General features: G+C 40.0%; 1 protein-coding gene across 12 annotated transcripts in view; it reads left to right on the forward strand.

Moving 5' to 3' along the window:
* The window catches only part of MAP7 (microtubule associated protein 7), a 109,707-nt gene that overhangs the window by 44,613 nt on the left and 43,287 nt on the right, over positions 1–21,807 (forward strand). For 11 of the 12 annotated variants that reach the window (XM_063151478.1, XM_063151479.1, XM_063151475.1 and 8 more), the window contains exon 2: positions 17,094–17,162. In XM_063151478.1, the coding sequence (XP_063007548.1) occupies positions 17,094–17,162 (69 nt within the window). Of the gene's footprint in view, positions 1–16,443; positions 16,466–17,093; positions 17,163–21,807 lie in introns of those variants that run through there. The other variant, XM_063151482.1, reaches the window with a different exon arrangement.

The following is a 21,807-nucleotide window of genomic DNA, read 5'->3' on the forward strand; positions in this document are numbered from 1 at the left end:
AAAAAGTGCTGCCAAATTTATTTTGTTTTTGTTTGTTTAATTACAAAGCTGGCACAGCAATAGGTAAGCACTAATCAAAATAAGTTAGTTGGCACTCCAGTTGCTGGAAGCAATGTTTTAGAGTGTTGTGAAAAGATACAGAGTGCATCTTATTGCTGTGTCCTCTGTTGTATAGTTGTGATATGAGTCCTAATTGTTCAGAGCCTGGTCAGCGATGTTCTGCTTGGCTGTGCTGATCAAGGGGCTGTGAAGCAAGGTGATCTCTTACACAGCAGCATCATGCTTCAAAGTGATTGACTTTGAAATAGTCATTGTGTTGAATGAAGGTAAACCAGAAAGGTGGACGTGAATTATGTTATTTTAGTCACATTCCATAGAGCTTTAATAATCTTGTAGCTTGAAACCTCACTGGTAGTAAGCTACTCGCTACCCACAAAAATACTTTTATGAAAGATTGAAGCAGGTTTGATGAGTTTTGTCTCCCTGTGGAATGGCAATCCACCTGGGCAAGGCTTAATGAACAACCTTTTAGATAAGTCCATTTGCATCCTAAAAATAATTTCCACAGTGCAATACATGGAGCTCAGGAAGCACTTAGTACCAGCATGATTCCAGCAGTAACCGATCTATGTGGTCCCAAGTTTTGTGCAACAAAACTCAGTGTGTGTCTCCCATATAAGCCAAAGTTTTGTAGTTATACTTCAGTCTAGCCAGGAAGGGGAGTGTGGGGATCTTGCAGGCAATTTGTGGGAACCGTTGCATTGTTGGTATGGAGCCAGTTCTGTTTGGTGGTTGCACACAAGAAGACTTAATGGCTCTGGCAACCAGCCTCCAAACCAGTGTGTCTGTAGCAAAGGAAAGGGTTGGAGGACAGTGCCTGAGTGACCTGCCTGGCGATGAAGCAGTGTTGAGCACTTTTCCATCTCTGCTTCACTTGTTCAAGGGGAAGAAGGGAGGTGTGGTCAGCCTGTCTGAAATTACTGGACCTGCTATCTCAGGCATCCAACAGAGGCTGCCTGGGCTTTCAGATATAGAACTCTAATGTGCTGAACAATGCATTTCTGCATAGAGTCAAATACTGTGATTGCATCATCCATTTTCTCCTTTTTCACTATTTATGTAATGCATAAATTTTTGTGAGGTTTCATTTTTTGTGCTGAAGTGGAATATTTGATGTGCATTATAGAACAATAGGTTGACTTTGAAGTGCTGCACTGATGTAAGTCACTTGCAATAAACACCCCAATGAGACAGTCCATTTTTTCCTCTTTTGGTTGACCAAACAAAAGAATCAGAACCAAGAACATGGTCTAAAACAAAATATCTCCAGAGGTACGCTTGGTAAACTGTTGTTTAGTCTAGCAATTCTTGTAAAACTCTTTAAAGGCAGGGACTCAAAATATATGAAATTCATAAAACTTGTTATTAATGTTTAAAACATTATATAAATTGTTGACAAGGCCTCGTTGTTTCTGGGATAGAATTTAAAGACTTTTCATGAAATTCTATTTTTAGCATTGCTATCAGAGCGATTGGAATCCTTCATCTTTGTTAGTGGATCTGTGGAGGCTGGGCTGCTGCCATGAAGTATGTGGCTTCGAGGTCTAAATTCTTTGTTTTCTCAATCCATGATAAAGAGGGGGCCACTTTATTGTATTAAAGAGCTGTAATTCCATGAAGCGTTTCAGTGAGGTTGTAAAATCAAGATACTTTGCATAATAAAATAACCCCAAGTGAGAATTTTATCGTTCTTATGCTTAATTTGAATTTTCCAAGGCAGATGGCAAATAATAAAGGTTGCATAACATTTCCCATTTAAAGAGTCTTATTTCAATCTCATTACAACTTTGATAGATTTAAAAGGTTTGGTCTCTGTTTCTCTTTTGCCATGTTCTCTCCCTAATTCTTGTTTTCTTCATCTTCAGCAAATGGACCAATTTCTAAAGAATGAGACATAGGAAAGAAATAGGGAAATTCTGCTATTTAAAAAATAAAATCTTAGTATCAGTCTCAAGGGATGGCTTAAGGGCACAAGGCTTTAATGAAAAGACTTGAAACTGGGAACAGTATGAATTTGGTTTTAGAGCTATGCCTCCTCTTGACTTTATGCGGATCTATTCAAATTAGCGACATAAAGAGTCGCAGCTCATGCCTGTCAGGGATGACTTCAGCATTTGAGTGTTCTATTTCTGTCCAGGATTTTTGGCTGAACTGAGGCAGCAGCCTTTCCTCTCAAATGCTTTGGTCTAATCAGTGTTCAAATTATTCACGATCCCCCTGGAATGAGTTGAGCATGGTCCTCCCTAGAGCTCTGGGGTCTGAGGGGAAGCAGCCGGAGAAACAAGTCCCAGTCTCTGCAGGCAGCTTTGGCACCAGGTGCGCCAGCTGGGAGTGTGGAGAGGCTTGTTTGTCTCCCATGCTGCCCAGATGCCTGCTGCTTGGGTTTGCAGGAAGTGTGATGTGATGCCTTTAGGGAGAGGTGGGCGTGAGGAGGTATTTGTGTTAGAACAATCTGAACAATTCTCTCTGCCCAGAGAACTACAGGGGTAAAAAGGAGAATGGCCATAGAAGAGAGTTGCAGTGTAGCAGCTTCAGAAACAAGAGATGGAGGCTGAGAAGGTGTAGAGGGGGGATGTAAGGTGAGGAAAGGGGCCAAAGATGTTGTTCAATAGGACAAGATGAACAGGAGGGCATCTAGTGAAAAGGAATCTTGCTGGTATGTAAAGTTACCTGTTTGTAATGCTTGTATATTCTTAAATTTTGTTGACTGATATACGTCAGTGCATTATGCAAGCTTTTGGTTAACTTTTAGGGTTTCAAGTTCAAGAACTGAAAAGTTAGGAAATCTCAGTGTGAAATTTGACCCTGCAGCTTGTTCAATGCAACTAATGCATGACATATATCAAATAATTAAGCATGTGATTTTGTTATTGGAAATTAATAGCCCTCCCATCAGTAAGGCTAAATAACTGTGGAGGAAGTCAGGCTTTGATCTATCTCAGTAGCCCTGCATACCTGAGGTTGTGATGGTACAGTTTAATGGAAACTTCAATATCTTCTGAAAGTTTGTAGTTGAGTTACTAGAAACAGTCCAAAAGCAAAGATTTGTGCAAAGATTTCTTTGTATTAAGAATGAGAGGCCTTTGTAGCAAAATACTGAACACCGGGGTGTTTTAAGTTTGAAATAATATCTGGATTTGGTTTTTATTCTTGAAACTTGTTGGTAAATAGAGTTCTTCTGATTACAGCTTGTTGCTGTGCTTAGTCAGATATTTTACATTGCATATTCTGTCATGTCATCATTATAAACCAATTAAAAATTAGAGCACAAAAGCAAGGCAACAGCTTTAACACTTATTCTGTGTTTTGTCTCTTAGACACAATCCAAACAGCACCATGGTGGATTTTCTCCAAGTTAAATAAGGCATCAAATACAATGACAGTAACACTTTTTGAACATCCTGTTTGATTTGTTGGATATAGAGGCTACCTATATATATATAAACTAAAAGCAGTGAAGGGGGTAAGGAAAGATTTTTCTTACTTCTGTTAAAAAACAGAAATGTTGGGTTTGATTTACTTTCAGTAGCAACCATCCATGTGGTTTTTTCCTCAGAAAAATTATTTTTCAGTGGTTGTTACAACCTGAATGTGGCTGAATCCTTTCAGTCTGGTTTTGAAATTGTGGAACATGCTTAAAATAAAAGTGAGTCAGTCAGAGACAAAAGGTTTCTCTGAAGACTGTAGAGGGGCAGAAAATGAAATTTATGTGCCCAAAGGCCTAAGAACTGCAAATTGTGGCAGTCCGGCAATGGAATCACCAAGAGAGCTAACGAGTGATTGCTTGGAAAGCCAATGACACCAATGCTTAAGGAACTAAAAGAGAACCTTCATGGACTTGAAATGTTTTATGCTTTCATGAGATACAACGAGCTGTTGTAGTTGACTTAGGGCAAATGTTTGTGCTGCCAATAGAGCGGTCTGTGTCTAAGAGAAATCACCTACCCATGGAGATCCTGTAGAGAAACAAGTTTTGGTTTTTTAAAAGACTTCTCCAGGCTGTGGATTTGTATGGAGAGTGTAGGGTGGCAGTGTATAAAGACAAGATGTACTTTTTAGTGGTGTGCCACTCAGCCTCAGGTCTGAGAGAGAACCTGGGTAAAAAATATACTTTGGTTTTTGTGGTGAGTTATTCTTAAACAAAGGCCAAAGAGCTCTAGTAACCATTTGATGTATTCATAATAAAGACTTTTTAAAAGTAACTGTTGGTGTTATTTAAAGATTGCATGTAATACCTTCTGAAATATATATCTTTAGCTTCCTAAACACATATTCATGTGTTATAATTTTTCCAATGCATGGAGCTCAGGAATTATTAATATTGTTTGTGCAGACTCAGTTCTGTGCATGGGGTGTTGTAATTAGCAATTAGAATCATCTACCTTTCTGCCAAGCAGTACATAGCAGGAAGCCCTACTTCATGACAGCTGGACAGCAGTAAAGAAAGGCTCCCTGAATTGAAAATAAATTTTCCAGTTTCCTATGCTGCTTGCTTTGAAACACAAGTTTTCCAGAAAGTGATGTCTTGAGAATCTTGTTGGGCTCTTGGCTGCTATTAGCTATATTTGTCTTCTGCCTCCTTAAATATGATAGTGTGGGCCTGGCACAGCTTTTGTTTTTGACAGTGATTGAAGTGATTAAGGATAAGTCATGCAACAGAAATATATTTTCTTAAGTCAGTGTTTCAGCTCTGCTCCCTGCTCAGCAATGGTAGGAAACATTCCTTTTTGTTGCACTGTTTCTGTGTACATGCATTTTGTGCCACACTAAATGCTCATTTTATTTGGCTTGCAGTCATAGCACAGATCTTTTATATAAAAAGAACAGGAGAAGAAGCAGCAAATGGAGTGTTGCACTTGCTCTAAGTAGTTACAGCATCCCTTCCAGCGAGGCAGGGGCAGGCTACCAGAAAACTGCCTGTTTTCCTCAGGCAAGAGTACTCTGAATTAGAGTAATGGCTTGAACGTGTGCATCCAGGAGCTCAACTGCTAAATAACAGCATGGGGCCTTTGTAGTTCTGTTTCAGAAATAATTGTCTCTACAGAGCAGGCTATATAAACAAAGCCCAGCTTCTGTGAATCTTCCTGCTGACTTTAGTTGAGAGGTGGTTGTTGCTATAGCAATTTGCAGGCATCATTCATGTTTTATTTTCCTGAGGCTGGAAGGGCGACTTTGAACATCTCCACAAAATTTGAGCTGCAGGGAGCTTTGCCCAAGAAAACCCGCAGCAGTGAAGTGATTACCTATGTTACTTGTATTGATCCCACTAATTTGTAGGTAATCTAGATTTTATCTCTCTGGAAGAGAAATCACAGCAAATGTGCCAGGCATAAATCTAAGTGGCCTAAAGTGTTGTTGTGTGAAGATAATTGGGTACCAGGAGCAGTGTAGCTATCTCAGTGTAATGCCTAACTTGGCTTTTCAGCCAAGTCAAGCTCCTGAGGCGCACTCTGGTGTTGACAGGCTCTCCCATATTCAGTTCAGGGTGCCAAGTCGGGAGGTGAAACCCATATGGCAATGAACTTTTTCTTGGTAAAAAAGGTTGTGCTATTTCGTTATTTTATTTAGAAGCTGAATCCTACAGAAAACTCTGCAGCTCTATAGCCAGTTATAGTAAATTTTACCCCATGTTCGTTTGCATGGAGTACTAATGCCTTAGACTATTAGTGTTAAATAATACTTCTTTTTTTCCCCTCTATCCTCTCTTCTTGTGTTTTGAGCATCTTTATTTTAACTCTGGTGAAAGGTTTGATAAGATCTCGCCAAAGGCAGTTGCCAGGGCTTGTGCAGAGGAGTTTCTTGGGAGTTGTCCTGTGAAACTAAACCACAATGGGCATGAAACACTTTCAGTCTGAAACCACTTGTCTGTGCAAATGTACTTCTGTTATGACTGAGGAAAATAGCCACTAAATCAATAGGCTGGGTTGAAATTGTCCTGTTTCTCTTATTGTGATGAGTGCCCATTTATTCTCTCCCAAATGAGGTAATTGAACAAAGTTACTCTTGCAACCCCATCTTCTTCCTAGATGCAAAAGGATGAGACTGAAGATGCTTTAAAGCAATTATGGGATGAAGGCCAGGACTTCACTTAGTTCAGCAAATACAGTGATTCTGAGTTTAAAGTAATTGAAAGCAGAGGATGGGAGATCTTGGATAATGGATTTCTCTTAAGCTTTATTGTAGATGTCTTTTAATGGGTATGGGTACTGAGGGAATTGTCATTTGTCTGGCAGGCCAGTAACATGGAATCCAGTGAGAGCTGCTGTACTGTTGGCTGAAGCTCTGTAGAAAGAAAGTGATTGGAGCTACCCAGAAGGTCAGGGAGATGTTAAGTGTATTCTAAAAGTAATGCAGTGGGAGAGTTCTGTTCTAGTCTCACTTGTATAGTTGTGTAAGGTGGCAGTGCAGAGTAACCAAAGAAAGAAGGCTTTGAAGGAGAATAGTTTTATTTTTTAACTTTCTTATGCTTAAAAAGTTAATATCATTTCATTTGTTAAGTGTCTTATGCCTCTTGCAGCTGCTCTTGTGTGTGTGTAAAATGCTGAAGTGCCCTAGTTTTAGAGTGTGCCTGCAGCTGCACATGCAGCAGAGAGAGATTATTAAAGCAAAAATCTGAATTTCCTACCTATGGAAAAAAGCAATTCTAAAACCTCATTTTTTTTCCTTGGTCTAAACCTCACCTGGCAAGGGCAAGGCTCAGCTTTTGGATGTTGGTGAAGATAACACTTGTTTGTTCTTACACAGGGCACACTGAGACTGCACCTGAAAATGGGATGTGTGTGGGGGGTGTCCCCACAGGGCAACTGAATCACTTGGTGCTGTACATAGGAATTAATTACTGTGCCACAGGAAAAGAGTAGTGCCATGCTTTTGAATGATCAGTATGCTGCCGTGTATGAAGGAATTCTTCACATGAGGATGGTAAAGCACTGGAACAGGTGACCTAGGAAGTTGTGGATGCCCCATTCTTGGAAATGTCCAAGGCCAGGTTGGATTGGGCTTTGAGCAACTTGATCTCCAGTGGAGTGTGTTCCTGTTCATAGTAGAGGGGTTGGAACTAGATGGTCATTAAGGTCCCTTCCAACCCAGACCATTCTGTGATTCATCCTGTGATTCTGTGGTGGCAGAAGAGCAACTATTATGGGCCTACTCTGTCTAAAACATGAAGTCACTTGGATGGTAACTATGAACTTCAGTGCACATGGAGTAAGTCAGAAGAGTTGAAAGCATGGGTATGCACTGAGTTCAGGAGGGATGTGGTGACTTGTGTATGTCAGTGGGATGGCAAGAAGAAAGCACTGTGTTTTCTGAAAAGCTCTATGTTGGCAGGAGTATCCTAAATTAATCAGTAGATATTGTTATTTTGCAGCATAATCATTTAAATTAAAAATATGTATTGCATCAAAATAATGTTTCATTTTATGTTACTTCAGTGGGGAGAAGTGATTATGTCCTCTTTTCTTTGAGACTAAAGAGATTGCATTGTTTTCAGAAATAACTATATCTCAAGATCAAATTGCTCAATAGAGCAATGTATAGCAAAGTATCCATTTTCCCCTTCTCTCCATGCCCACACTCACTTTGCTGCGGTTGCTATCTCACTAACACTCACAGGCTGCAATATGCTTTGATCACTGTGCCCTCTGAGCGAGGGTATCAAATAATGGGACACTCAAGTTTCTTTCTGCAATTCAAGCAATCTCACCTTGGAATCGGTGTGATACAGAAAGCAGGCTGGTCTGTGCCCGATTCTCCATTTCTCAGCAGTAGGTGTAAGCTTTATTGTACCTTGGAATTACTCACAGGAATTATCTCATAGTTTGGAGAATGATCTCTGGTTTAAGTCCAGAAGAGTTTTTCATCTAGAAAACTGTACAGGTACTTCATTTCATAATGTCTGAGGTGACCTTCCATGTACAGCTACTGCAGCAATACACTGACACTGATCCTGGGTATGGGAATCTCTCTGACATCGTGGTAGCAAATGCTGCCTGCAGCAGTGGGGAATCTGAGGAGAAGCAGCTGGTACTCTTGTACCTTGGCTGAAGGTGTTTGCCCTTGTGTAACAGTCTCACAAATAAATCACTGCATCTTGCACATTGCCTGCTTTTGGTGTTTGGAGAGCCCATGCCCTGAGACAGGCTGCACAGCACAAATTGCTGGCTGTCTGGAACTGAGGTTGTCCTGCATGCCCTCAGGCAGTGGCATTTCAGATTTCATTTTGGTGATGTGTAATTAAAAAGCTTCCATTCACGTGTCTCATCTGTGTTTGGGTGAGCTTGCTAGCTTCTGGCCAACTGCAGAACTGGCTTCATAGCACAGGCTTTTTCAACAGAAAACCTTTTTGCCAGGGTTCCTTTCATGTTAGTGTCCTTGTTTTATATTGCAGTGAGATAATGAAATATCATTATCCAGAGAATATGAGTGTCAGCTTTTTAAAAAATGTTGTTCCAGACACTGTGTTTCTTTTATCATCCTTAAGAGATCCTAACTCTCCCTACAAAGGCATTTGGTTTGGTATCTTCTATGTTATTTAATATTTTAGGATACAATGCTTTTTAAAGCTGACGTAGTCAGCCAAAAGTAATCTTTTATAAATATGCATCTCCCAATGGAGCAGTTATACAAGTTTAATCTTTAAAAGAAAAAAAAAAAAAAAAGCTGACCCTTTCCCTATAGCCAGTTGCATCATCCAGATTTATGTCTGTGGATTGTTTCCAAATGAATCTATTTGTGCTTCTATCTTTAATGTTTTGCAGTTGAGTGCTGAATTAGCTGTGTTTATCTCTCTAGTCTGTATGATGAAAACAATGCAAGTTTTATAACATTCCAGGAGTAGTAAGCACTAATGCTGGTGAGTTTTCACTCTGCTTTGCTCAGGCAGGCCATTAGAGATGAGGAGCATTGGTAGCAGTGCTTTGTTTGGCAACTGTGATTGTAGACTTGTGTGATAAGTGCCAGAGCAAAAAGAACTGGGACGGTCATTGCAGCTTGGTGTCATATAATTTATTTATATTTGCAAACCAGACTGGTAAGTTCCACACTGTTGGAAGTACAAAAAGATGTACTAAAGCACTGACCTTTTAAGAATTGAAAATATTTTAATATAAACTTAATTACTAGGCATGTTTAAATAAGGCATGAACTTTGCTTTCATGTTTCAGTGAATAGAAGTGAAACACAGATATTCTGTCACTTTTCTGACTCAAACCTCCAACTTGCAAATGTACTTTGTAAGTACTGCTGTTTAGACTGTAGAAGAACAGGCATTTTCCATTTGCTAATGATGGAAATTTCAAAAAGTTTTTATCTGAAGTTGTGAAGACTTGTATTACCTGTGCTAAAAATAGCAAACTGGTCTATAGTCTGGAAATACTCTTTCTTCACCTAAGTTCGTTTAGAAATCACTTAAACCTACTTCCCTTAACAAGATAATCTGAGTGTTGACATCCAACCAGAATTAGGTACATGTCTCTGTCGTTTCAAAACAGAAATCTAGATTTTAGTTTTAACACACTGGAATGCATTAGATCCAGGGCTTCTGCAGAATTCCTGCAGTTCTTTCTCCCTCACTGCTACAATAGTTGGCAAAACCTTGAAAATCTCTTGAAATAATTTTATCTATGTTGTTAATTAGAACAAAAATTTGTTACAAAAATATTTTGATTTGATGGTATAGTCCTACCCATCCTGCCAAGAGTTTTCTGAAGAATTTAAATTAAGAAGCCTGAAAGAGTTGTTTTTTATGTGTTTCTGTTTTTCTTCTGAAATGGTAGCTCTGCTAGAGAAATATTTCTAGTGTCTCTTTTGAACCTGGTGTTCAGTTCATTTAAGAGGGCTTGGGTTTTTTTGGGTGGAATAGAATGGACAGTACATGTGTAAAATTTCCAAGCCGATGGTTCAGTTCTATTCCTATTTGTATGCCCTTCCCCAAAGGATTAACCTGAAATAAGTGCAGTGTAGTGCACCATCAGTGTCTTGGTTTCCCCATTCCCTAGAAAGCTGACATCTCTTGTGAGCAAGCTTCTGCAAAAGGCACGTTCATGCTGTGCTCTCCTTGTCCCTCCTGCAACCTATTGCTGAGTCTTACAGTCCTCCAATCTCCAGAGGTATTTCCCTTGTTTCCCATCATGTTGCACTAAAAGAATTGTAGGATCTGAGCTCACCCCCAGCGCTGCTCTGAGCCTGTCTCTTGAACTGGTCACTGATCCTTCCCAGAAGCACCAGGAATCTCCTTGTCCACAGTAAGTGCTAGCAAAGGTTTCTTAGTGTGCCCTTTTGCTCCTGTCCTCAGCTACTGCTCAGGGAGCATCTGCCAACTACCAGGACAGCGCATCTGCCACACAGGAAGGGCTCTGCAGGCAGGGATTTAAAGGATGAAGGTTGCTTCAGAATGGTCTGTGGATAGGAGCTGGCTGCTGCCAGGCTGCTTGCGCTTTGGAGGCCAGCAGCAACATGCAAGGCACCATTTATTACCTCCTGTACAGAAGGGAAGTTCTAAGTTGTTACGGAAAGGGAGAAAAGGAGGAGCTGTTTTATACTGATAAAATGGCAGTGCTTAGTTCTGTGCTTCTGTTGAAGTGTTGGAGTAACTGTCTTGGACACAGCTCTTCTGTGCAGTTTGTACAAATGGATTTTGGTGATGAGAGGAGATGCTTTGGTTTTGTGTACCAGCTGTTGTTGGTTTGGGTCTCTAATCCATTTTCAAGCCTCTCAGCAGGGTCTCATTGTAGCATGTGTTAATTTAAGGTGAGAATTTCCCTTTATCTTGTTTTGAAGGACTTGGCTTTGGTAATGGTTATGTTTGCGTGCATAGGAGTTTACAAAAGCAAAGCCAGTGCTGGTGGCCATGTGATTTTGGTTCACTCAAGGCACTGTTTTATAATAATGTTCGGAAAAGCGTAACAGGCCCTGAACAAGATTAGGGCTGCAATGTGCTTATGCTGTGACAGCGAGGAGTAGCATTGACTTAGTGTTCAGCTCACAGATAGTAGAAGCAGCAGCATAAGAAATTTAGTCTGTCCAATGTTCAGTATAGTGCAGAAGCACTGGAAAATATTGTCCCCAGCTGTGCTGGAACAGGCTTCCAGGCCAACACTCACCCCACTCTCTTCTTGAGGGGAAGTTTTAGAGTCATTATTGACAAGCAGATTTAGAAAACTAGCGTCTGACAAGTGAGTTTTTAAATGAGGCTCTTTGCAACTTATCCTCTCCAACAACTCTACAGAAGAGAGCAGATCATAATTTTGTCCAGACTTACTCTGAGGATTTTAGTATTAAACATCCAGGTACTTGGTTTTTTTACCTTTTTATCTGTCAGCTGTACTGCATGCATCTTGGTGATTATTGGCCAGCCATAGAACTTTGAGACCTATTTATCTTTGGAAAGATTGCTGTCCTTTGTTCCTCAGATTGCAATTTTAAAATGCAAGTAAGCATGGTGTGCAAGTATGGAATGAACACATTATTTAACTCTAAACCAATAAATTGCACTAAAATTTTACTTAATATATTGTTTGTCTAAATATATATAGATATTGATAACACAAAGAATGTGAAAGTCTAAGGACTTGCAAAATATATTTTTACTGTAAATATGGACAGTCGTTTTTGCATGTCTTATTCATAAACTATGGATGTAAGAAGAGGCAAAAGTCACAAGTACTGGAAAAGCTTTAATTTGTGTTGACTTCTGTTTTCCCATGTATTCAACCCCTGGATCATGGCTCACAAGAATTTGCTTTTAGGATAAACAACCCAGTTTTGCCATTAAAGAGACTCTTTAGTCCTAAATTTCAGTGATGCTGCCTTAGAACAGAATAGCTAGTTGCTGAATGCTCAGATGCTTATTCTGAGCCAGGTACTCAGGATTTTGGTCTTAATGTGTTTCTGAATTAATAAATAATAAATTTTATCAGCTCTGACCTGTATCTGTACTTTCAACATGCTCTACCTAGCACAGCAATGCCTCTGACTGGACTGACATGCTAGCTAGCCGCTGTTCCCAGTGTCTAGACAAAACTGCCTAGACCAGCCCCAATTCTTTATTATAACATATACAAATTTAGACTACTCTCTTCTCTGCTTAATTCTGGGTAATTCAAACTCTGCACTTTTTACATTGTGTAGGTCAGGTGTGACATGCTATATAAAATACACGAGGGGATTTAAGAGTAGGACTTTTATTTTGTTTTCTTTTTGAGCAGTGTTCATAAGGAAGTAGTTGTAGGTAGCAGGATTAGATGCTAAGGAGTAAAGACTATATCAGTTCCCAGTTAGCTCTGCTTTAAATTTCCCAGTTTAATGCTGAATTTCCTCTGCTGTGTATTGGCAGTGCTTTTTTACTGAGGCATGAGTTTGTTCCAGCTGTCATTTCTGAAGCCTTCCCCATCCCACACGCCCCCAGCACTCTCAGACAGCTAAAAAAAGTAGCTGTTCAGTCATACCAAGGGGATTAGATGACAAGTGGCAGGTACAGAATAGCTAGATTTTCTTCTTTTTTCCCTGTAATCCCTCCTCCTCTGATTTAGCTGTTTCTTTTTTCTCATGACTGCTTCTCAGTAACTTCTCTCACACTGGCAGAAATAGAGCAGGGAGCTGGAGGGTGGTCTTTCCCCGTTGGTGCTCAGAGCACCCTGTGCCCAGAGGCGTACCTGCCGTGCCATGGCTGTCTGCAGGCCTGGGGCTCTCCTGTGCTTGTGCTCTCATCCACACCTGTGCAGCCCTTGTACAGCTCCCCTTTCCAGACCCGTGTTGGGATGCAGTTCTGAGGGGGCTGCTGTGCCCATCCTCACCTTGGCACAGGTCTCAGCAGCACTTCTTGCTTGTGTTCCCCAAGTGCCACTTCACACTGCGTTTAACCTCCTGAGGCTTACACTTCTGGTGGTAGAGACCTTCTGGAAATAGACCTGCCTCTTTCTTGTGGCTGATTCCCTTCTCCCATGGAACAGAGCTTAAGTGTCTTCTTTCCAGCTCCTCAGCCTTGCTGTGGGGCCTTTGGTTTGTCATTCACCTCACTGGGAATAGCTGGTTCACACTGTGCAAATATGTGCTTGATGTGCCACAGGCTGAAAAACAAGTGTTCGTATTCTGCACAACACTTGTGTTTTTAAAAAGGCCTGTCAAAATGCCAGTGTGATGCTTTGTCTCTCAATGTTTGGCATTCAGTGTTTTTCCAGGATCTGGGTGAATGTTCCTTCTGCTTTCCAGCACATCCTCCCAGAGGCTCTAATTCTCAACAAAGTTTTTCCCCTCGAATATGTTACCTTGTCTTTCAGGCCAGGCTTCTTTGACCAGAGCTTATCTGGCATGTAAAGAAGCACTAAAAGCTTATAGTTTTCCTCCTTTCTCAGTGTTTTTTGTGAGCCTTTTCCTCAACTTTGAATATTTTTAATATAAATTTTCTCTTTGTGCTTGTTTTGCTTCCCACTGCTGGCAATTTCTACTTCTCCTCACACAGGCCTCCTTTGGACAAGCTGGAGATAACTGGTTTTGTTAATTCAAGAGGAACACCTTAGACTGTAAGGTTATTAAAGGCATTTTTCTCTGACAGATGCTGATCATGGAACAGCTCTTTCAAAGTAGTTCTGGCCATCATAAAGTGGGTGGTTTTTTTTTTTCCATTTTAGGAAGTAAACTTTGGTACTGGTATTTGGTACAGAGATTATTAACTGCTGTAGGAGTTTACTGTAATTATAATGGCTGTGTGTGAGACATGGAGTGAGCTGACATCCTATGAAATTGCTTGTCAGTCCTTCTAGACCTTGTACTTATCTTAGTAACAGAAGTATTGATTAAACCTGTCTGATTGTGAACACATAGATATATTGAAACTGATCAGAAACTTCTAAATAGATGTCATTTCCATTACAAAACTGTTCTTGTAGGAATAATCTCTCAATTTTTAACTTGTCTTTGTTCAAAGCAAAGCTAAAAGCTGAGCCTGCAGAGGTCCTCCCTAGCACTAGTCATTCTTATGGATCGATCCCTTTCAGCTCTGCTCCTGGTATAGATGCTGAATTCTGTGTTGCCACTGGTGTTACTTGAAAGCTCAGCATTTACAAATGCATATTATTTAGTAGCAATACATATATCTTTTCTTGCCTTTTCCCCCCTGTTTTTTCCCCTCTTTCCACAAAAAGAAGCTGAGGTTCAGCTTTCTGTTTAAAGCTGTGCCATATAGTAATGGCAGAGCTGAGAGAGACAGCTGTTCTTCACAGAAAATGATCCATCTCTAACACTTCTTTATGCAACTTTTATTCCTTTATGGAAAGGTAGTGGTCCAAGATAAACAGCAGAGCAAATATTAGATAGTTAAATTATATCTCTTCCGGCATCTGTTAGGTATTGAAACCAGTGTTGTCAATATTTAGGTGTGGATTTTAGATGTTTGGTTGTCTGATTAATCTGTTTGTATCCTAGAGCAGGAGGTATTTTGTGTGGGAGCACACCTACACTGGTTACTAAATGCTTGTGCCAATTCCTATTTGATCTCCAGCATCGTTAAAATTCATGGTGTGCCATCTGTTCTTTTCATCACTTGTCATATAAGTGGTCATATGAATGTGTATTCAAACCATGTAAAAAATATTCCAAGGAAATGTTCAACAAGGAAATATGGGGAAAAAGTATTACTTCATGTACCTAAGGCTTTTTTGCAAGTGTATTTTCTGGATGGCATTTAAACCACAGTTTTGAAGTTAATGGAGTGTTGCATAATCCCATAGTGCAGTGCTTGTAGAAAATAATGCACATACTTGGTATGAAAGATGCAGAGAAATTTGTGCTGACACTATTAGAGCATCAGTGTTCTCACTAGCTCTTAGAAACAGTATTTTTACTTTTTTATGACAGTTTCCTCTTCTAGATGATGCCCTAGGCCAGGCTGATGGGAATTGTGATGTAGTCCCACTGAGTTACAGTAGGACTTTTTCTGAGAATGTTCCAAGTAGTTGATACATGCAGGAGAAAAGCTTGTTTTACAAGTGCCTTAACTTTGAGGGAGAGGTAAGATATGAAGAGTTTAGAATCACAGAAATGTTAAGGTTGGAAAAGACCTCTAAAAATGAAGTCCAACAGTTAAACTAACACTGCCATGTTCACCACTAAACCATGGCCCCGAGTGCCACATCCCCAAGTTTTTTAACACTTCCAGAGATGGTGGCTTCGCCACTTCCCTGGGCAGCCTGATGACTCTTTTGGGAAGATTTTTTATTTTCCCTAATATCCAGTCTAAAACTCTCCTTGTGCAACTTGAGGCCATTTCCTTCTCATGGTGTTTCTTCTTGTTCTGTGAGAAGCAGCTGACCCTCACCTGACTACAAGCTCCTTTCAGGCGGTTGTAGAATGCGATATGATTCCCCTTGAGCCTCCCTTTCTCCAGGCTAAACACCCCCAGCTCCCTCCCCTGCTCCTCACAGCACTTGTGCTCCAGTCACTCCACCAACTCTCTTGGCTTTCTCTGGACTTGTTCCAGCACCAGGTATGGATTTTTATAATGGTAGATCCTACCAAGTTCAGTGGTGCTCAAATTATCTTGCCAAAAATTGATCCATCTACCCATAGGTCACACTAATCTTTTGTATGAGCTTTTAAAATGGCAAATACTAAAATCTTGTATTGGGCTGCCTTTAAGGTGTTACAGTTCTTATTATCATTTGGAATCAGTATTTGTTAAGTTGAACAGTGGTTATTTCTATTGATTGCAAGAGACTTAATGCAGGAATCAAGAAGAGCAGTGTCTGACAATTATTTAAGGTTTCACACAATTTTTTTTGGTGAGACGACGTGATTTTTGAACACTGTTCTTGGCAAAACGTTGCTCTTGAACATGAAACATTTGATAACAGGATTTTTCTATTTCCCTCACCCAACTTTCCCCTGCAAAAATGGTACAGTATGTGTAGCATACAGGTTCTTCCTGCTACCTTTTTACCCTCTATGTTAGTCCTGACACATGCCTGTGGAAGGAGGTAAGCAGGGAAACAAAGATTTCTGTGAGGCCACAAAGGGAATGAACTCACTGAGGTACTAAATGCTGAGTGTGTATTGTTAAAGCTGACCTGCATAAGAAATTGCTTGGAGCCTTCTGAGGAAAATTTGTTTTAATTATGTTTTCTGAAGTGGATCTAATACAGTAATGCCTGTTTAGCTTTTAAATCCGGAGTAATCGGGGTTTTTTTTTCCAACTTTCATTTCTAGTGATATTTTTGTTCAAATGAATTGGTGTCTTTCATCCCCTAGGCTTTATTTATAACTGCCTCTTTATCCTTGCTTGCAAATGCTTTCAAGCTGTTTTCGGAGGGCTTCTTAGAATTCCTACAGTCTGCCTTTGGGCTGCTCCCAGATTGGTGTGTTCTGGACTTCAGCACCCCTATAGTGGAACTGCTGGGTACAAAGATGAGTAGTAAGATGAAAAAATCCTGGCATCTAATTTCTTGGTTTTTTCTTTTTTTTTTTAGTTAGAGATAGATGCTGAAACAAGGATATGGTTTTGATTTGAGTAATAGTAATGAATCTTCTGAGATTTTTTTTCTTTATAAAGGGTTGTTGAAAGGGCATTCAGAACTCCAAAATTAGATCTCGTTCTAGGCTGTTAGGGACTGATCAAAAGTCTGTTGCAAATAATGGGAATACCTCCTCAGTTATATTTCATTCAGGTCCCTAAAAGTCCTCTCTCCAGTCCTGCATTATGGATGTGCAATTTGTAAAGAAGTTTTTGCCAGTATCTCATACCATACCTTTAGAAACCTGGGATCTGCAAGTCATCTTATAAGTCTTATTAAAACACATTGCTAAAATGAAATCTTCTTGTGGCTCTTTCCTCAACTTGAATTGGGAACTTGTATTGTGGCTTAAATGCTTTCTGCCTTTGGGGTTTTTTTAATGCAAAATGATGTAGAATGGCATTAAGGTGAAATCTTGGAACAGTCTGATTTTAAAGAAAATACAGCAATATTTAAGTTTCAATATATTAAGGCGAGTGATCTACTACTAAGTAAAATGGCTAATTAATATCTTCTTCCTTATTTTAGGAACTGAAGGTTCTGAAACACAAGATAAGAAAGTGACTTCAGGACAAAGCAATGCTGGAACTAAACCAGGTAAGCCATTCCACATGCTCCATGTTTTAAGGCTGTTTGCCTCAATGGTGCATGGAAAACAGCTGTTGTCACAGAAACTTGTAAAGTTTGTTGCTTTTGTACTTCACTGTTTCAGACAAAACTGGTATCAGTGACTTTTCATGTTTAGCTAGGCTGGAATATGTGATTGTTTGCAAAGAAGCAAAACTGGAAAAATCTACTTATATTTTAGAATAGCTTAGGAATGAGGGCTGGGAGGTGAGAGAAGACAACAGAAGCCACCGTATTTGCATCTGTGCTTGAACGAGAATTATGTGCTGTAGGCAAAGATTTGCAGCTTTGTATACATGTGCCTCTGTTCAGGCATTTCCTCACTTACCACAAAGCGTGCCATGGTCTGTAACATATTCTATGCAGTGGGCAGATGTGTCTCATTATGTCACCATACCTCACGGGTACATTGTGTGGATTTAGTTCACTGTTTGCTTACACAGTTGAAAATGTATGTGCTAAAAACCTTACTGTAGCCCTTGGTGTCATGGGTCTGCTCCACTTGCATGCTTAGACCAAGATCCAGAAGAGGACTCAGATATCTAAATTCTGCTTATGTTGCAATTCAGGTACCCAAGGTTGAAGAATGCAATTAGTAATGATTTTGCTCAGATGCCTGGGAAAGCAGAGGTGCTTGTGGTGCTGAGGACCAGGCCCACTGTAACATCCCCCTTTCAGCTCCTTGACAGCTTGGCAGCTCAGTGCCTGTTTTGTACTGACAGATGTTCTCTGTCCCCAAAAGGGGCGCCTTGGCCTGTGTCCCCAGAGGGAGGAATCCCAGCACTGTGTTCAGATCCCACCTGGCATGCTCTGCCAGGCACGCTGGGTCCTGCACAGAGCAGGAATCACGGCCGCTCTCAATCAGATAGACAGTGTTGGAAAAGGAGGAGAAAACAAAGAAGATATTACCTCTTTCCACAGCTCTTTGTGGTGGACAGTGTTCAGTACTTGCTTTATTCTACAGTAGTTTAATCCTGTTTTCATTTCTCAGAAGGACATCTTAGCTGTTCCAATGTTCCCTTCATCTGTGGTGGTGTGTAGAAGGAATCCAAAATTCTTGGGGCTGGAGTGAGGGAAGGCAGAGTGAGCTGACAGTATGAGCCCCAAAAACTGGTCATATTTACAACTATATATGACAATTGTTAAATTAGGAACTTAATTTCTACAAATATAAATTTCGCTTAAGAGTTTGTTGAGTCTTAGTTCTATAGATTTGTAAAAGTTATTTTTTCCTTTTGTTGCTATCGTTAGGGACAAAAACCTATTGATGTTTCAGTGCAGAATTTCTGCAATATACTGTTCAAGGCTTCTAAGCTTTCAAAATTACCTATTAACTTGTTAAAATGAATTTTGAACACACACTAAATGTTCTAAATATATGGACATATACTGTTTTCATATGGAATTTAAAGGCTTAATTTCCAGCAGCAGGTAAAAAACTAATTTCTCCTATGTAGAACTATAGCTTATTTATTCTCCAGACATCCCTATCATACATATGCTTAATTCTATGCCTGTTACATAAGTGGAGGGAAATAGATTGCTGAGTGTGAGTTCCCACATATTGCAGTTTTACCAGACTGCAAGTTCCAAAGCAGCATGTGGGTCTTCCTGGAGTGTTGTCTCTTAGGTTCTGCATATGCCAAGTTGGCAATTATTTCTCTAAAAAATGAGAAATTCTTGCAGGATTTGTTGCAGCTGACATTTTCCCCATTTCCTTTCACAGTAACTTAAAGCTTATGGTCTGATGAGGAATATGAGCAAAAGAGTGTACAAAATATTTTGTTTGTTTGTCCTGGTGTTCCTACCAAATAAGAAGAAATGCCAATCCCCCAGGTATTTGCCTGGTGGGTTTTTAATGAATAAAGATGTGAGAAATAAAATGGGGAGCAGTCCCAGTGAACTCTCTTCTTTTGCCACAGTTTGAAACCATTGATGCTCTGCACTGAGGGGGCCAGCAGAACATCTGGATTCAGAATGCAGATGTTGGAGGCTGGGGTTTTAGCCAAACTATGAAGGATCATTTTGAAGACTTAGAGAAGATATTTTAATTATCAGTGTAAGTCTTGCACTGATAATATGTGCTCCAGCGTCTAGTAGAGCAAATGCAATGACGGTCTGCTGCAAAGGTGTTACCCTCATCTTTGTGCTAGTATTGATTTAGCTCTTTGTGATCCCAAATGTGTGCAAAATCAATTGTTACTGAAGACACACACTCTGCATAGCCTGCAACTTAATGTGAATTCTTTAGGATTGTTCTAACATCCTGCGGTGTTGGGAGAGGGGCTGCTCTTGTGTGAGCACTATCAGGTGTGTGATATGGAAAAAATAATTGGATATCTTCAAACAGAGTGGCAGAGGGCAACTTTAAAAATTTATTTTATTCCTTCATTGCTTATAATTAGGAATTCTTAAGGGAGACCTTTTCAGTTTGCCTGTCCATGCAACCCTCCTGCCTCTTTGAAGAATCGTTGCCTCTCTCCGTTAGGGAAATCTCTCTTCTCAAGAAAGGGAAAAAAACCGTGAACTGGAAGGGTATTCTGAAAGAAGCAGGTTTCTACATTTTTCCCCAGTGCCTCATCATTTTCTGTCAACTCAATGTTACATTGACTTTGCTGACAGCCCTTGAAGGGAATCCTTGTTTTCCAGGGAAAATGTGCATTATTCCACAAGCACTAATTACTCATGCCGCAGAAATTCATGTTTTGTGAACCTTGTGTGCCAGTCACCAGAGAGAAGGAATATTATTACCCTTTTGACCCGTGTCTGCATGCTGAAGGGACTGTGTGTGAGTCAGCGTGCTGCTGAACATCAGCCCAATGCAGATGGACACCCTGCAGTGGGCAAATCTCTGCCATGCCACGGCTGAGCACAGTGTCATAAATGGCAGCACTCTGGGCTAGCCAGCCAACATTGAAGTTTTGACCTGCAGCTGGGTGACAGATTACCTTTGCCGGTGACTTTTTACTGGTTCTGCCCTTCATGGGGGCTGTCGTGTGTGAAGGTTCTCCGTGCCAGCTGTGCAATGGGTTTGCTCCTTGCAGCTGTTACTTTGCACTGCTATTAGCACTCTTAATTGGGGCTCTAGTTCGACAGTAGTTGAGATAATAGTTTTTCACTGATTAGAGTTCAAGTGTAATTAAAGTGTGGTAGCTGCTGGTGAACTGGTTCACCCGAGAAATCCTGTCATTCTCATGCAGAAAACTCTGTTAGAGGATGAAATGTGCATATTTTTTTTTTTTAAATCTAACTCAAATATCTATTCAAAATTAGTTTAGCACAGCCTCACTTCAGGGACATACTTTGCAAATATCTTTAACCTCAGTTTTATGACCCATTGTATTGTTTGCTAATAACTTTTTTCATAGGTATGCAGCCTATACACAAGTAGGCTGACTCTACATGTTTTTACAAGTTGATTACATGTGTATTCACACCGAATAGTGAAAAAGTTCTGTTGTCTTGTGTTCTTTCATGATGACAGTATTTGAAAAGCTCTTTATCTTAAAATACTTTAAAATTGAGTTCCTCTCAATACTAAAATAAATCAGACCATTTAATTATATCCAGAAATCTTTTTTATTTTTCTGTGGGTTTTTTGTTTATTGTGTTCTTATGCAAAGCAGACTTTTTCAGTGCTACTGAAAAAAAACCCCATAAAATTAAAAGCTTTCCAGGTTTAACAGAACAGGCTGAGTAGGAAATTGGTTTTGGCAGCATGCTGAGATGAATTGCTAACTTGGATTTTGTTCCCTTTGTCTGGAACAGCTCCATTGCTGAGACTGGAAGTTGGATGCTAGCTGTTCAGCACTTTGTTGTCTTCCAGAACCATCATTGAGCAAGTGATGTTTTCCAACCAAACCTGAATTTTTAACGTCAGACCTGGGCTCTGACACAGATCTTTCATGTGATCCTCGGTCTTACTGCTGTGATCCAAGCAGCCAGTTGCAGATAGTTGTGAAGTACTCATGTAGATAAATTTCCATGTACAATAGATAAAACTCTCATCTTACTTGACTTGTAAGTCCATGCATGTGATGCCTCACTGCCTTTAGTATATTTGCCAGAGTTTTTAACACATGTGCACACAAACATCTTTTGAGGTCAATATCTTGCTTTTTCCAGAGGCTCAGCCAGAACTGCTTTAGAACGACTCAGCCAGAGCAGTGTTTTGGTTCAGCCTGTTTTGCTTGGATGCCGAGGCTCTTGTGTCATGATATAGGGCTTATTAGCTGTTCTGAGGCAATATCAAGGGGAAGACAAAGCTTGATTATAATAGCCTTTCCTGTGCATGCATTTTGGAGAGACATTATGGAATAATAAGCAGTATTCTCTCTAGAAGTCAAGTTGTTTTAGGCTTGGAAACAAAATAAAGCTTCTTCCTTGGTTTTCACAAGCAGTAGTCTTGCTGGGTATTTGCAGTCACATGTTAGTCTATTCTTTAGAAGTATTTTATTTATTAAAAAATAGGAATGCATTCTAATTATCAGTTTTATGGGGTTTTTTTTTAAATAAGATGGATTTCTCAAAACATTATCTATTTTGACAGAATAATTAGGGTTGTTAAACAGCCATTGTCCTTTAAGTTTGGGTTTGGTAGTATTTGATTTTATGC

This window comes from Melospiza melodia, chromosome 3 (genome assembly GCF_035770615.1).
Source record: "Melospiza melodia melodia isolate bMelMel2 chromosome 3, bMelMel2.pri, whole genome shotgun sequence".
Lineage (NCBI taxonomy): Eukaryota > Metazoa > Chordata > Aves > Passeriformes > Passerellidae > Melospiza > Melospiza melodia.